General features: G+C 45.9%; 1 protein-coding gene across 15 annotated transcripts in view; it reads left to right on the top strand.

The window, feature by feature from the left end:
• The first annotated feature begins 3,111 nt into the window (after positions 1-3,111).
• The window catches only part of CAMK2D (calcium/calmodulin dependent protein kinase II delta), a 164,540-nt gene continuing 151,534 nt past the window's right edge, over positions 3,112-16,117 (top strand). For all 15 annotated transcript variants that reach the window (XM_056855971.1, XM_056855961.1, XM_056855970.1 and 12 more), the window contains exons 1-2: positions 3,112-3,176; positions 4,929-5,023. In XM_056855971.1, the coding sequence (XP_056711949.1) occupies positions 3,112-3,176; positions 4,929-5,023 (160 nt within the window). The remainder of the gene's footprint in view (positions 3,177-4,928; positions 5,024-16,117) is intronic.

Here is a 16,117-nt window from a genome sequence, read left to right as displayed (position 1 = left end):
AATTACAAATTACAATTAAGCTACAATTAAAACCAACAGAATAAATCTCAAGATAGCCACGTCCCTCCCAAAGATCTTTCAGAACCAGACACTACACAAGTATTATTTTCATCCATTGTAGTCACATGGAATGTAAGTACTGACAGCAAAAGAACTGAGGGGGACCCGGGGGAGGGCGGGGTATAAATGTTTGCCGTGAAGTCACAGCTGATTTATGGTCAACCCCCGTAGGGTTTTCAAGACAAGAGACATTCAGAGGTGGTTTGCCATTACCTGCTTCCCCATCACACCCTGGTATTCCTTTTAGGGTTGCCAGGTCCCTCTCCGCCACCGGCAGGAGGTTTTTGGGGTGGAGCCTGAGGAGACTTCAATGCCATAGAGTCCAATTGCCAAGGCGCCATTTTCTCCAGGTGAACTGATTTCTATTAGCTGGAGATCAGTTGTAATAGCAGGAGATCTCCAGTTAGTACCTGGAGGTTGGCAACCCTAATTCCTTGGAGGTCTCCATCCAAATTCTTGCCAGTGTCGAGGCTGAGAGTGTGACTGGCCCAAGGTCACCCAGCAGTTTCCCATGGTGCAAGGATTTGAATCTGCCTTGACAGTATCACTGTCAGTGGGACCCATGTGCAGTATACAGCCAGGCTTAAACCCAAACTCAAGCTGCAGTTCTACGGCCATGTATGTGGTAATGAACCCGAATGATTGCAGCGGGGGGGGGGGGGGGAGAAATGCATAGGATCATAGGATTATAACAGTAAACTACTTTTCAGGTCATCTATGATAAAGCCATAGCTAAATATAAACCACTTAGCTCTTAGCGTGCTGTTGGTTTTTCTGACAGCTGACAGACTATATTTCCATAAGGCAAACCCATCATGCAGAGAGAGCACCGTGCATTTATTATTCAAATAGGATTACCTAGGCATGGAGTGGGATGTGCATATTTAAATGAATGGAGCACTTTCCCGAGAACACTCCAGCCACAACACCTAATCCCAGTTGCCCCAGGGGAAGCATCACCCCCACCCCTCCTTCGTAAAAAGGCCCAGCCGTCTCGCGAGAGCGTGGGAAAGGCATCCTCTTCTCTCTCCCCCCACCCCGCATTCCAGCAGCGTGGAACGCACGAGGCAGCGTGTCGATTATGACGCCACCGAATGGAACGCGGGGGCAATCGCCCAGGGGGCGGGGCCTCTGCGTGGGAGTGTTAGCGGATTCCTAAACCTTCCCTTTGGGGCGGCAGGGGCGAAAAGAGGGGAGTTGAAAGCGTTTTGAAGGGTGGCACGTGTGGCCATTGATGCACGGGAGGTTTTGCCCCTCTCTCGGTGCACCTTTTCCCCATCTGAATGCTCAAAACTCTGCATGGGGGGGCTTATTGTTGAGTTTGGGGAACGTGGCTGGAGAAAATGCGCATCTAGAGAGGGGCAAATCCAAGGCAAAACCTTCCCTGTATAAACGGCCTTAAAGAGCTGGAGTGGGGCGCTTAGTTTGGCGGAAAGCGAATGTGTGTGTGCGGCCCAAGGAAACGGCAACGTGCCTTTCTCAGCATCCGCTTTGGAGCCCACCTCGTGGCTTCAGACGATCCCCACGGGACGACCCACTCAGTGTTCACGCGTCCCCTCTCCCCTGCAAACCAAACGGGCTGGGCTGGGGGATTCTCAGCCTTCCTTCTGCGGCTGGGCCGTTCGGGGGCAGGGACGACCAAGCAGCTCGGCTGGGATGCGCTAAAACGCACGACAAGCCAGCCCATTGGAAGCAATGGGAGAGGATGCCCAGCCCATTGAAGATAATGGGAGCCCGGACCGTCCGTTGGCTTGCATGGGCTCCATTGAAACACATTATATATAGGAAAGGGCAAGAGTCCAGTAGCACCTTAAAGACTAACAAAAATATTTTCTGTTAGGGTAGGAGCTTTCTTGAGCCACAGCTCACTTCTTCAGAACATCTGAAGAAGTGAGCTGTGGCTCACGAAAGCTCCTACCCTACCAGAAAATGCCCTACCAGAACATCTGAAGAAGTGAGCTGTGGCTCACGAAAGCTCATACCCTACCAGAAAATGCCCTACCAGAACATCTGAAGAAGTGAGCTGTGGCTCACAAAAGCTCATACCCTGCCAGAAAATGCTCTACCAGAACATCTGAAGAAGTGAGCTGTGGCTCACGAAAGCTCATACCCTGCCAGAAAATGCCCTACCAGAACATCTGAAGAAGTGAGCTGTGGCTCACAAAAGCTCATACCCTACCAGAAAATGCCCTACCAGAACATCTGAAGAAGTGAGCTGTGGCTCATGAAAGCTCATACCCTGCCAAAAAATGCCCTACCAGAACATCTGAAGAAGTGAGCTGTGGCTCACGAAAGCTCACACCCTGCAAGAAAATATTTTTGTTAGTTTTTAAGGTGCTCCTGGACTCTTGCCCTTTTCTACTACTGCAGACAGACGAACACGGCTGCCCACTGTACATTATATGTAGCACATCCCAGCTGGGCTTTGGCCGGCCAGGCAAAAAAAACCACCCGCCCGGCTGTCGCTAGAGGGAGGTGTGGGACAGACAGACGGCGGCCGGAGGAAGAGACGGCCGGGAAGAGGAGCCTGCCCCGCCGCTCCGCTTCCCCGAGCAAATCGGAGCCCAGCTGCAAGCGGGGGAAGGCGGCGGCGGCGGCGCCGTTCCCTGCAGCGCCTCCGCCGACCCTCGGCGTCCCCGGGGAAGGGGTGGCAGCCGTCGAGCAAGGAGGAGGGTGGCGGCGGAGGGGGGGGATCTGGGAAGGGGAATCCCGCCCCGTCCTCGCCACTCCGGCGTCCCCCCAGCCCCGCTCTCGTCCTTCTGCCCTCCTCGGCTGGGCTGGGGTTTCCCCTCGGGGGACGACCCCTGCTCGCCAGAAGGGGGACGGCGACGATCGGAGGGGAGGACCCGCCTGTCCCACCCCCGGCCAAGCCAGCCGGGGAAGCGCAAGGCAGCCTGGCAGGGACGCGCCCGGAGGAGGAGAAGCGCCTCTGCCCTCCCATCTCGCCGCCTTCCCGCCCCCCGCCTTCCCCCTTCCCCTTCCCTCCCCCGCTGCTCCTCCTTCCCTTCCTGCGAGGCGCCAGCAAGCAGCAGCACCGCGCCGGGCTCGACCATGGCTTCGACCACCACCTGCACCCGCTTCACCGACGAGTATCAGCTCTTCGAGGAGCTGGGCAAGTGAGTGGCCCCCGGGGAGGGCGGGGGGCGGACGGACGGACGGACGGGGGTGGGTGGGGAGAGGTGGCTTTGACAGATGGGCGCTGGGAGCGGATCTCTTGCCCTAGGTGAGACCTTGGCGGCGGGCATCGCTAAGCGGCTTGCCCCCTGCAGCTTCCGACGTGGAGAGGGCTTGAACTGGGGAAAGGGTCAGCTGTCTGCTCAGATCTAGGGGGAGGGGAAGTGATGCGTGATGGATAGCGAAGGGGGCACCGCTGGCTCTCTCCACCCCGCCCTCCAACACCCCCACCACCCCCCTCCCGGTTTGGCGTGTCACTCCCCTTGAAGCCTTATGCAATTCGGGGCCACGTTTATTGAAGCAGGAAGTTGGGCTTGTGTGTATGCACACGCACATGCACACATATTCAGATACGTGCTGGTGTAGTATCAATGCTACCCACGGTGATCCGCATACAAATGCACATATGCATATATAGGTATAAACATCTTGCACTTTTCCACCGGGAGGAAGGGTGACCTGAAGACCAGCTCCCCAGCCCCTTCCCTCCCCCCCATGATGTTGTTTATGAAGAATTGCCCTGGCGCTCCTGATCTTGCCAGTATCAACCTTACTGTCTGAATCAAAGGGGCATGGGCAAAGGTGTTCTCCACCATTCCGGCCCCTGCCCGGCGGAGGGGCCAAGGAAGGGAAGGGAACCGAACATGACGCCGTGTGCCCCTGGGCAGCGTGGGTGGCTTACATTTTAATGTGGCCCAGTAAATCAGCAGCCCGAGATCTGCCAGTGGTGAGACGGGCAGCTGTAACTCAAGGCTTCCGAAATATAATGTGCTTATTGTTATGTGCCTGGTGTGCGTTGACTGGCTTGGCTCAAGATATCCCTTTTATTTGCTTCTCCTCCTCCCTCCCCCCCCCCATATTGAAAAAAAAATGCTGTGAATTCAGGACTGGGTAATTTTGTTACATAATTGACTCGAAAACGCTTGACCGGATGGCAAGAGTAGTATTAACATGGGGAACATGTTGCAAAGAGCAGTCTAATTCTAGTGCTCTTTTCTGTAGAGGAACAGCAAATGAATGCGTTGGCTCAGAACCTGTGTCTATTAAGATTTATTGCATCCTTGGCACTCCAGTGAAACTCAAGTGTTTATGCCTAAATAAACATCAAGTGGCATGCTTACAGGGCAAGAGGAGGGGGCTTCACCCCAGAATCTTTTCTCTTTCTGTGTAAATTCCATCACAAATAATATGTATTCACACAGCATCCTTTCTCTCTGAGCCAGAGAACTCTGTGGCCATTTATGCATGCAGGGTTTTGCCTTGGATTCGCCGCTCTCTAGATGCACATTTTCCCCATCCAAATTCTCAAAATTCAACAATAAGCCCCCATGCAGAGTTTTAAGAATTTGGAGGGGGGAAATGTGCATCTAGAGAGTGGCAAATCCAATGCAAAACCTCCCATGCATCAATGGCCTGTGTGTGTGGAAATGGACACAAATTCTGCACATTAAAGCTGTCACTTATAATTAGAGGTGCATTTTGGTAGTCTGCTTAATGATGTGGCTTATGCTCACATTTTTAAAGAACCATTTACTGTTACAGTCCATCACGGTAAGGCTGATGGCCATGTCGTGCTTCTCCTGCCTCCTGAATTGATCCTTCTCAGATTGGTTGATGCATTCGAAATTACGAGACCATTTTTGTAGGCACAGAGCCCACTAGAAACTGACGTGTCTCTGTTTATTGGCTTACAGGGGGGCGTTCTCAGTGGTGCGAAGATGCCTGAAAATCACTACGGGACAAGAATACGCTGCCAAAATTATCAACACTAAAAAGCTGTCAGCGAGGGGTGGGTATTCTTCAGCTAATCTGGAATACATTTTAGCAGTTTTAAGTGAATTCTCATGTTCAAGCCTGTTGGCTAGATGGATGCAAAATAAACCTTGCTTTGTGTTACTCTGTGTGTTGTCAGGCTGTATTTCCCTTCCATCTTTTTATATGAAAGTGGTTAGGTTGCTTGTAATACTAGTTAGAGGTTCTGCTTATTGCATTATTTAGACTTCACATCCTGTGTTGCTTAGTTAATAGCTTGCTGTACTGTTTTGTTAAAAAAAAATACAAATATTTGAGAACTGAAAATAAATGCCAGATGGTTGAGTGTGTGTGTGTGTTAGTAGACCACATTTTTTCATATAGTCTTATGATATTGGCTAGATTGCCTACAGTGTTAGGTAGATATACTATTTTGATTTGTAGTGTAGGCTTGAAATGAACCCTGTTATTGTGAGGAAATAAGTTGGGGTGTGTGTGTTTTGCTGTAGCTTTTATAAGAGAAAAGTAGGTCAAATCTTAATTGAATCACTCCTGTTGTATTTACACATGAATTTAATTCACTGTGGCATATTTAACAAGGAAAAAAAACCCTTGAGAGAGAAATGACCTGTTTCCCTAACTCTTAACGTTTTGGTTGAAAACAGTCAGCGGATAGAATTTTATGAGCCAAGTGGCCATGTTTAAAACAATTATTTTCGCATCTCCTATGGTTATACATTACATTGTCGAAGGCTTTCACGGTCAGAGTTCATTGGTTCTTGTAGGTTATCCGGGCTGTGTAACCGTGGTCTTGGAATTTCCAAGACCACGGTTACACAGCCCGGATAACCTACACGTTATACATTACCTTTGACTATTTATTTCTCAGTGATTGTGTGTGCATAGTTGTTCTGTGCTGAATGTGTTTTGAAGGGCTCAGTTTGTTTCTCCTGAGGGAGCTCCCTAGATATGAATGGGGTTGTGCGAGAGTAGGCGTTCATCTTGTTTCAGTGTTGCGTGTGTCAGAGAAACTCCCAGCAGATTACATCCTATATGTATACATTTTGTCTAATGAAAGTAGGTCTCTTGGTGATATATTCTTGGTAAATCCACACTGAAGTGCTTGTATGAGGATGCTGAGGATTTAAGGATTATTCTCTGTTAACATCTGTACTTTCATGTTAATTTCTGGCCTTTTCGTGAGCACGGGAATGAATGGAACTGTTTGTTCATCTGAAAACCTTTTATGTATGTTTTGGTTTTGCTTTTTAAATAGCAGCAGCGACTAGAGGTGAGCATTTGCTGGCTTGAATTTGTATATTTTATGAGCCAGCTTTATGACAATGTTATCTCAGTACCTTTAACCTGTCAAGCAGCTGTGTGTGGAGAGCAGGGTTCTCATGCTGCGCTCTGCACACGGATCTTACTTGGGAGTGGATGCCACTGGATTACATAGAATTTCTATCCCGATTCCATTTGTGTGTACTCAAAAATAATTCCACTGTGTTCAGGTTGCATTTCCAAGCATGTGTGCATAACCTTTTGGCCTTATCCTCGCTTTTGTGTTAGTATGTTTTTTGGAGGATTGAGATGGGCTTTGGGACAATGTTTTCAGCCTCTGTCATTTTGAATTGTGTATGGTTATGGTATGTGTGTGCTTGTTTTCATCTATTAGTTGAAGTGATACAATGCATCTTAACTTTAGCTGCTCACTGAATTTGCGTTTAAGGTATGATGTTAATCCCCAGTAGATACACATGTTAAGCCAAACACTTCTATGTATGCAGCTATAACTGAGGTGTAGAATGCTACTTGTATTCTATATTCAGTAATTATTACATCAAGACAGTAAGGATTTTGCAGAACACTTTGGAGGCTGCTTAAGCACTTGGAACAAATCACTGTTGCTCTATTGGTTGCACACGTAAACATTTATTTCCTTCATTATACTCCACTTTTCTCATCAATGGGGACCCAAACTGACTGACAGTGTCTCCCATTTTACCCTCACGACCACCCTATAAGGTAGGTTAGGCTGAGAGAATGGGACTGGCCCAAGGACACCCAGCAAGCTTTGATGGCAGCATGGGGATTCAAACCTGGATCTCCTGATCTTAGCCAGACATTCTAACCATTATTATACCACACTGGCCCTGTGAGCTACATAGGCCAGTCTGATGAACAGTTCTGTGAAACTCAAAAGTATACATATGCCATTAGGAAAGAATGTAAATACATGTTAATTTTTATGTATTCTATATATTTATAATTTAAATCAGAATTGTTAACTTATTACTGGATTTAATCTAATGCCTGAGGCAGTTCTCCCCCCACCTCCTTAGTAACATTAAACAAAGAGATGTTTCTTCGGCAGCTCCAATAATTTGGGTTTAGGTGTTTTGTTAATCCACAGTATGTACACACATCAATGCAAATACTTTTTTAAAACAATGTTATTCTTTTTGAGATAGGGTGAGCAGACCTGTACCCAGTAATTGAAAGGCTGCTGCTTTATCGAACTATACAGAAGGCTTTAAGGTACAGGTCATTTTAACTCCCCCCCCCCCCCCGGGTTGCTTAAAATTAATAAATGTGTCCCTTTTGCTCTCTACAATGACCCCAATATCCTGGTTAGTCATTGCCATTTCAGGTCCCATCAATGTAAATGCAAAGTTATACTTTTTTTTTTTTGCCTTACCATGCATCATTTTACACATTCTGAACTTTATTTCCCTGCTTCCCACCACTGTATGGCACTTAGTTAAAGGGTTTGATTGTGAAGACAAAACGACAACTACAACCAAACAACTATAGTGTTGCTAACCGCTAGTGATGCACTTTTTGTAACCTGCACCAGAGGGATAGAAGTGGAACAGGGAAGGTCAGTGGGTGGAGAGAAGAAAAAAATGGAGATTCAATAAAATTTGATACCATTGATACAATGACCAGTGAAGGTGGAAAAGTACATTTCAGGGTGTTGGCAGCTGGAGAAAAGAAATGAGGCAGATTGTGATAATACATGTTTGGTTCAGACGCTTGTCCTTTTAGTGACACATTTGAGAGCTGTTTATTTTAATCTCTTGCATGCCCCCTCCAAAGGAGGTATGAGACTTAAAACCATATGCATTGAACACAATGTTTTTGGCACAGAAAATAGTCTGTGCCGTCTCCTGAAAATTTGCTCATCTGGGTCCATCCCAATGTGGATGGGAGTGCTTGAATGAAAGCTGAGAAATAACTAAACCACCCTGCCAGGCATGAACGTGCTCCTCTGTGTCCTTTGTGGTTATGATATCCTCAAATGGAAGGGACAGCTCCACGCAATGAAGCGAGGAGGCCGGAACGTTCTGTTTGGGTTGCTTGATCAGCGGTGGCTCATTCATACAGAGAAGTCGTTGCGGGGTCTCGAAGTCATCAAGCAATAAATATGCATGGGTGAACAAGTCTTAAAACACTGTGAATTGTTAACTATTGCGAGTGTGTGCGCGCACATGCACCCAGGCTTGCACGCTTGCTTGCAAAAAAAAAAGTGCTACTTCAGTCTGGAAAAAAGTCTGTTTCAGCATCATTTTAAATCTGATTATTTAATTGACACAACAATGTGGCTTTTTCTTTTCTTTTTTGGAACACAGTGTATATCAGTAAAAGCTTCTTGGTCTTGTTTGGGTGTTTTCAGTGATTCTACACCCGCGTTTTGTTTAGAGTTCCCCCCCCCCATAGGCAAGGCATTTTAAGAAGGGAAGGGAATATAATTTGTAACTTGTTTCTTGGCATCCTGAGGGCATACTTTTCTGTGTCTCCAGATGGCTAGAGGCTACTGGAGGAAACACAAGGGTAAATCAAGGTGCGCTGGCTCTGTTCTTCCATCAGTATTCTGTCTTACTTGTAGATTTCAGATGTTGTTTCGTGATCTCAGTAACACCTAGGCGTTTACAATTTTGTACACTTGCTCAAACACTTGCGTGCATGTCTCTGACAGTGTACACTGTTGCTGAGCGTACAAGCTGTCGCTCTACATCTGTATTCGTCCTTTGAAGATTTATTTCCAATTGTTGCTAAATAATAAAGTATGTTCCCAGAAGATTCCTAATGCTGTTTAATTCATAATGTCCTGACGACATGAGAACATTCTGCCAGGGAAGCTAGCTGGGTTACTGTGGTCCAGTCACTCTCTCTCTCTTGGACTAAAGCACTTCACAGAGTTGTCATGAGGAGAAAATGGGGGAGAGAACCGTGTACGTTGCTCTGAGCTCCTTGGAGAACGGGCAGGATAAAAATGTGTCAAGTAAATAAATGAGAGATAGCTTTGTAAAAAAAAAAAGGGGCGTCTCCCAAAAATTCAGACTGGAATAACGTTGTTAGCCTTTAAGGTGCCACTGGACTTTTGTTTGACTTGTCTAAAAACAGCCTCTTGAATAAATCAAGAAGGCATATGGATAAGATTGTTTCTATGGCACTTACTGATTTCTTGATTGAATTTTATTTTTATCCCACCCTTCCTGAGAGCTGTGTACATGGTAAAGGTAAAGGTCCCCTGTTCAAGCACCGGGTCATTCCTGACCCATGGGGTGACGTCACATCCCGACTTTTACTAGGCAGACTTTGTTCACGGGGTGGTTTGCCAGTGCCTACCTTATTCTCACATCAATCCTGTGATGGTTGATTAGGCTGAAGGTGGGTAATTGGGCCAAGGTCACCTAGTGAGTTTCATGGAAGAGTGGGGATTTGAAGCTGGGCTTCCATAGTCCTATGCTGCTGACCCCACACCGGCTTGTGCATTAAGTACATTAAACAAGTGGGGCTGTGAAATATTTGTTGGAGAGGGAGAACACAAAGGGGGCAAGAGTCTTCTGATTTCCCATTCTTATCCCCCCTTCCCAGTTTTTTTTACCCCCTCTCCCTTACCCTGCTCCTACTTTCTTGCCTCCTCTGTTGCCCTTCAGCCTTGAGAAAGATTCACCTTTGAAAGAAACCAGTTGCATACCATCTCAGCAGAACAGATAAAAAGGGGAAGTGGGAAGGAGAGATACATGTCTTGATTGTTTCTGGGGTGTGGGTGAGACATTAAGTAGGCACATGAACTGTCCCAAATGACAGCTTGTTGTGGAACATGTTGTTCAGCTGAGCCCAAGTGATGTCTTCTCCTGTGTAAGACTAAGAGTGTGTCTTCTTCAGCCCCGTAACTATCAGTTTGCATTTTCTCAGGCTTGGAGGAAGTGTACCGCAGGTTGTGGTTCCTGTCTGGTGAGACTGAACACCTGCTGACAGCGGTTGAGGTGCCGAATCAGTACTGGCCTTTGCACCAGTCCCTGGGGAGGAAGGGGACTTGTTTTTTGCTGTGGAAAAGCAAGCGGGTTCTTCTGAGCCACTGCAATTACGGGTAAATAATGGCATGCTGCCCTCTAAAGTGGGGAATATTCCATCTAGAAATGTCTGGGAGTTAATGTGAAACGTGATTTATTTGGGGCCATTTCCCCTGCCCTTTTTCAATGAGGTGAAAGTGGCTCGCACGGTTCTCCCCTCCATTTTATATTCACTATGGCCCTTTGAGACAGTGTGGTGTCGTGGTTAAGGTGTTGGACTAGGACCTTGGAAGTTTGCAGGGTGACCTTGGGCCAGTCACACCCACTCAGCCCTGACCCTGGCTAGTATGTGGATGGGAGACCTCCAAGGAATACCAGGGTTGTGACATGGAGGCAGGCAGTGGCAAACCACCTCCAAAGGACTCTTGCCTTGAATGGGGTCACCATACGTCAGCTGTGACAATGGGGAATATATATATATGTGTGTGTGTGTGTGTATACACACACACACACACACATTATAATTACTATTTTTTTTTAACATATGAAGCTGCCTTCTACTGAATCAGAACCTTGGTCCATCAAAGTCAGTATTGTCTTCTCAGACCGGCAGCGGCTATCCAGGGTCTCAGGCAGGGGTCTTTCACATCACCTCCTTGCCTAGTCCCTTTAACTGGAGATGCCGGGGATTGAACCTGGGACTTTCTGCATGCCAAGCAGATACTCTCCCACTGAGCCACAGCCCCTCCCAATATATATTTTTATAGATCCTATAGTTTAGATGGCAACAAGGAAAAAAGACAAGGGAACAACAAATGCTGTTGCACGCATAGACATCACTTAATTATGGAACAGAACTCTCCAAAGTAGCTGTCCAGGGAAATACAGCACTGTTCCCCCAGGATATCCTGGAACTAGCTAGAATGAGGCCGAGACAATATCCTGGTGCTGCTGCCAGTGCACTATCTACCCGAATGTGGTTGTGAGAGGGTACAGTGCTCCCTTGCTCCAAGGAGCTTACAATCTCCAATTTAGACATAAGGGAGAGAGTGCAAAGGGGAAGGCAGGGGGCAGGGATAAATGTCTTTTTTCTAAACACATATATAATAATTTCACATTCATGTTATACAAAATGATATGTGAAGCTAATCCCAGTTCCTCTGCCGTTATTCTCGGGAGTGTCTGAGGAGGGTGAAGAGCGATTAAAGCCCGAAGTGGGGGAAGAAGCCCCCCCCCCAAATGAAGTGCCTTTCACTTGCCGGAGCCAAGACTGCTGTATTTTTCCTCAGAGGCCTCTTAAAGCTCAGTGGTTTCACATTTTCTTTGCTGTTTTTACTTAATGCATACTCTTTTGCCTGTCAGTGCCCAGCATTCTCATTAGTTTCCAATTAAAGCAAAGCAACATCTTCATTAAGCTCCCTGTCAGGAAGATTGGTGGAATGAAACCTTGTCCTGTTCCTGAAGCCAGGGTTTACCTTAATCTGTAAGTCCCGGTCTTCCTAAAAACAAAGCTGTATGTGTTTGGGAAAGCATCATTAATTAGTTGATAGTAAAGGTAAAGGTAAAGGTCCCCTATGCAAGCACCGGGTCATTCATGACCCATGGGGAGACGTCACATCCCGACGTTTTCTAGGCAGACTTTGATTGCGGGATGATTTGCCAGTGCCTTCCCCAGTCATCTTCCCTTTACCCCCAGCAAGCTGGGGACTCATTTGACCGACCTCGGAAGGATGGAAGGCTGAGTCAACCTTGAGCCGGCTACCTGATAGTAGGCCCAGGCTAACCAGGTCTTGTCAGATCTCGGAGGTTAAGCAGGGTTGGTCCTGGTTAGTACTTGGATGATAGACCACCAATAGGGTTGCCAGGTCCCTCTTTGCCACCAGCAGGAGGTTTTGGGGTGGAGCCTAAGGAGGGCGGGGTTTGGGGAGGGGAGGACTTAAATGCCATAGAGTCCAATTGCCAAAGCGGCCATTTTCTCCAGGTGAACTGATCTCTATCAGCTGGAGATCAGTTATAATAGCAAGCGATCTCCAGCTAATACCTGGAGGTTCAAAACAAATCACAGCACTCTCAATATTTGAACAAGCACAATTTATAGAAAATTAATCATACTATAGAACATGACTAACTAACCTATATGAAAACATGCAAAGGTATGACTAAACACACAAAAGGTACTGAACAGCAACTATGTACAATATATACAACAGACAATGTGGCCAAATTAGCCAAATTGGTGAAGATGTTCAGGGTTTGGGGAGGGGAGGACTTAAATGCCATAGAGTCAAAGAAGAGAGTTTAATATGGTCCAAGACCAGCATAAAAACATACCAGATATACATACATAACATAACACATATAAAGTGCATCAAGTGTGAGCCCCTATAACATCTTACAATCTCTCACTCATAAAAGCCATTAAGCGCTTAATTAAAAAATATTACATGTTTGGAATTAGTATAAATATAAATATAAAATCGCTCAACCATTAAGTTAGACCCATGCACGCCTGAACCTCATTGCTTGCCACCCAAATTTGGCCACTTTAAAAGTTATCTCCATATCCTTGTCTGAGAGCATGTGAGAAAGACTAAAAGCTCTGGATCACCCTGGGAGGTCCGATAATACAGAAAGAATGGCTTCTCGTATCTTGTTGTAGATTTTGCATTCAAACACAACATTCTCAAGGGTCTCAGTACTCCCATCAGAGCAGGGGCATAATCGTCCTGCATATGGTATCTTTTTGTATCTCCCTTCCAAAACGGCTGAAGGGAGTGCGTTACAACGCATCAGGGTGAAGGCCCTCCTGTAGTCTGGACTATCTAAGTGGAAAAGGTAAGACATCCAATTGTCTAAGTGGAAAAGGTAAGACATTCATAGAGTCCAATTGCCAAAGCGGCCATTTTCTCCAGGTGAACTGATCTCTATCAGCTGGAGATCAGTTATAATAGCAAGCGATCTCCAGCTAATACCTGGAGGTTCAAAACAAATCACAGCACTCTCAATATTTGAACATGCACAATTTATAGAAAATTAATCATACTATAGAACATGACTAACTAACCTATATGAAAACATGCAAAGATATGACTAAACACACAAAAGGTACTGAACAGCAACTATGTACAATATATACAACAGACAACGTGGCCAAATTAGCCAAATTGGTCAAGATGTTCAGGTTTTGGGGAGGGGAGGACTTAAATGCCATAGAGTCCAATTGCCAAAGCGGCCATTTTCTCCAGGTGAACTGATCTCTATCAGCTGGAGATCAGTTATAATAGCAAGCAATCTCCAGCTAGTACCTGGAGGTTGGCAGCCGTAGCCACCAAGGAGGTCCACAGTTGTGTCCCTTGCCTTGAAAACCCTACGGGTTTCACCGTAAGTCAGCTGCTATTGGGCAGCGCTTCGCACTAACCGGGTTGGCAACTCCGGCCTGGGAAATTGCTGAGGATTTGGGGGTGGTGCTTGTGGAGGAGAGAAATTGGGGAGGGATCCCCCCCTGGATTGTATGGTATACCATGGAGTTTGCCCTCTGAAGCTGCTTCTTTCTCCAGGGGTCCGGATATCAGTTGTAATTAGGGATGCCAGACCCCAAGTGGGCCCTGGGGATCCCCCGGAATTACAGCTCATCTCCAGACTACAGAGGTCATTTCCGCTGGAGAAAACAGATGCTAGACTCTATAGCATTATACCCAACTGATGTCTCTGTCCTCCCCAGGCTCTAATCCCAAATCTCTAGGATTTTCCCAACCTGGAGGTGGCATCCCTACCCCCCACTCCCCACCGGTGGCCAGGGAGGGCCTGGCAACCCTTGTTGGCATGTGTACAGGCCGGTTGCGCCAACGGCAGGTTCCCCACGATTCCCCACATCCACAGAATTATTAAAAAATTGTATAAAATTGCATTCAGCTGTGTGTAAAGGTGTATATAAAACATAAATTAATTTCATGTTTAGACTTGAGTCCCAGCCCCAAGATACCTCATTACATATATGCAAATGTTCCAAAATCCAAAAAAATAATCCGAAAAACACTTCTGGTCCCAAGCATTTTGGATAAGGAATACTCAACCTGTACCAATAAAACTATTAAAAATAGAATAAACCAACATTAGGTAGTAGTTTCCTATAAAACAGCATCTAGCATTGTAACAACTGAGCAAAGAATTAAAATCTAACAAAACAAAAGGCCATGAGAATAATAGTGAAATAGCAAGAAAATAGAGATCACATTGGGGGGAATTTTTATAACTTTCCCCTGGAATCTAAACTGTAATTAACTTGGTACTATGCAAACTAATGCAGGAAAGGAATTTCAAGGTGCCTGTATAGGGAAGGCGCTATATGTGTTGCTATCTCCTTATCTCTGAAGGTTGGGAAATGCAAAACAGGCTTCTAGAAAATCTTAACTGATGGGCAGATTCATAAGTGGTCCTTGGTATCCCTCCATGTGCTTAAAACCTAAATACACGCTCCATTCTATGCCTCTTGGGTTCTGTAATGAAGACCAGAAGCACTTTTAAAGGCTGCTTCATGAATTAGTATTCCACCCATGTATATTTTACTACTTGGCAATCTGCACGCAAGTTGCATATTCTGTTTTACGTGTGGAAGTAACTACCAAGCTAAAAGAGATGCATATGCTGTGTAAATATTTCATGTGGTGTTTAACATTTTGAAGCAAGTTATTACAGAGAAGAGTGGGCTAATAATGGTCTTTAAAACAGGAGGAGAGAAAGCCCTAAATGAGATATTTAAGAGCAGAAGACCTGAGAAAGAGAGAATGAATAAACAGTACAATGCAGCATATGTGTATTTGAAGAGCTTTGAGTTTTTGTATGAGATAAAGATCTTTTGAAGTACTGAGGATTCCCTGGCGTTCATGGTGCCAAGAAAACTTCACAAAATAGGGATGTTTTGAAAGGGAGTCAATTTTGTAACAGTTATGTCCTCCTGGAAAAGACGGCATAGCTTGAAATACCTGAAGGTGTCTGAAACTGAGGGTGTGGGAGGAGCTTTGTGAAGCATAAGAGTTGTAATGGAGGAGTCATCTTAGGAAATGAAGATTGATTTATGAGACTGTGGTAATATGTACAACTGGGTCTACAGCAGCCCTTGTTTTCAGCTTGGTGGTGGTCTTTGTCTCTCCCCAAATGGCTCCCTTAGCTGCATCTTTTGTGTGGAAGAACACAAGGGCCTTTGCTGTTGGCTAGAAAGGCATTGGGACAGTTTTCCAAGAACTGTTAGAGATGATTATATGCAAATCTAGAGGAATGCATGTGCTGGAGAAATGAAATACAGTTTTGGTTCAAATTATAGCTCTCTCCGACCATACGAAATACTTAGGATGCCCCCACTGTTATAGCTTAGCCCAAAAGCTTTGCTTGAGATGCAAGAAGAGTGTGACCAGAGTTCAACTGTTATTGCTGTGTTTGCAGAACTGGGGAAGAGTCTTCCTGTAGAGTAGCACCCCAAGCCAGCTTCTTCTCCCTTCCCCTCCAGGAACTTTCCACCACCAAGACAGTGACTGCCATGTTGTGAAAGAAATACTAGTCTTGATAGTCTCCCATCGGCTTTGAAAAACAGAGTGTTATGTTCTGGTCATTGTTTTTGATTGGCTAAACAATCAAAGGGTGACCAAACCTGACTTCCGAAACCCCCAGAGGCCAAATTGGAAACCTTACCTCCTGTGAGCTTTTCCGATAGAATTGCTGCTGTAAATGTTGGCCATGGTAGGCAGATGAAGTTTACTCTTGAGAACATTTACTCACTGTGCATATGCACTCTGTTGTAGGCTGTAGCACCCAAGTGTAGATGTTAATTGCAT

Source organism: Euleptes europaea, chromosome 9 (assembly GCF_029931775.1).
Source record: "Euleptes europaea isolate rEulEur1 chromosome 9, rEulEur1.hap1, whole genome shotgun sequence".
Classification (NCBI taxonomy): Eukaryota; Metazoa; Chordata; class Lepidosauria; order Squamata; family Sphaerodactylidae; genus Euleptes; species Euleptes europaea.
This window is presented reverse-complemented; position numbering and strand designations above follow the sequence as displayed.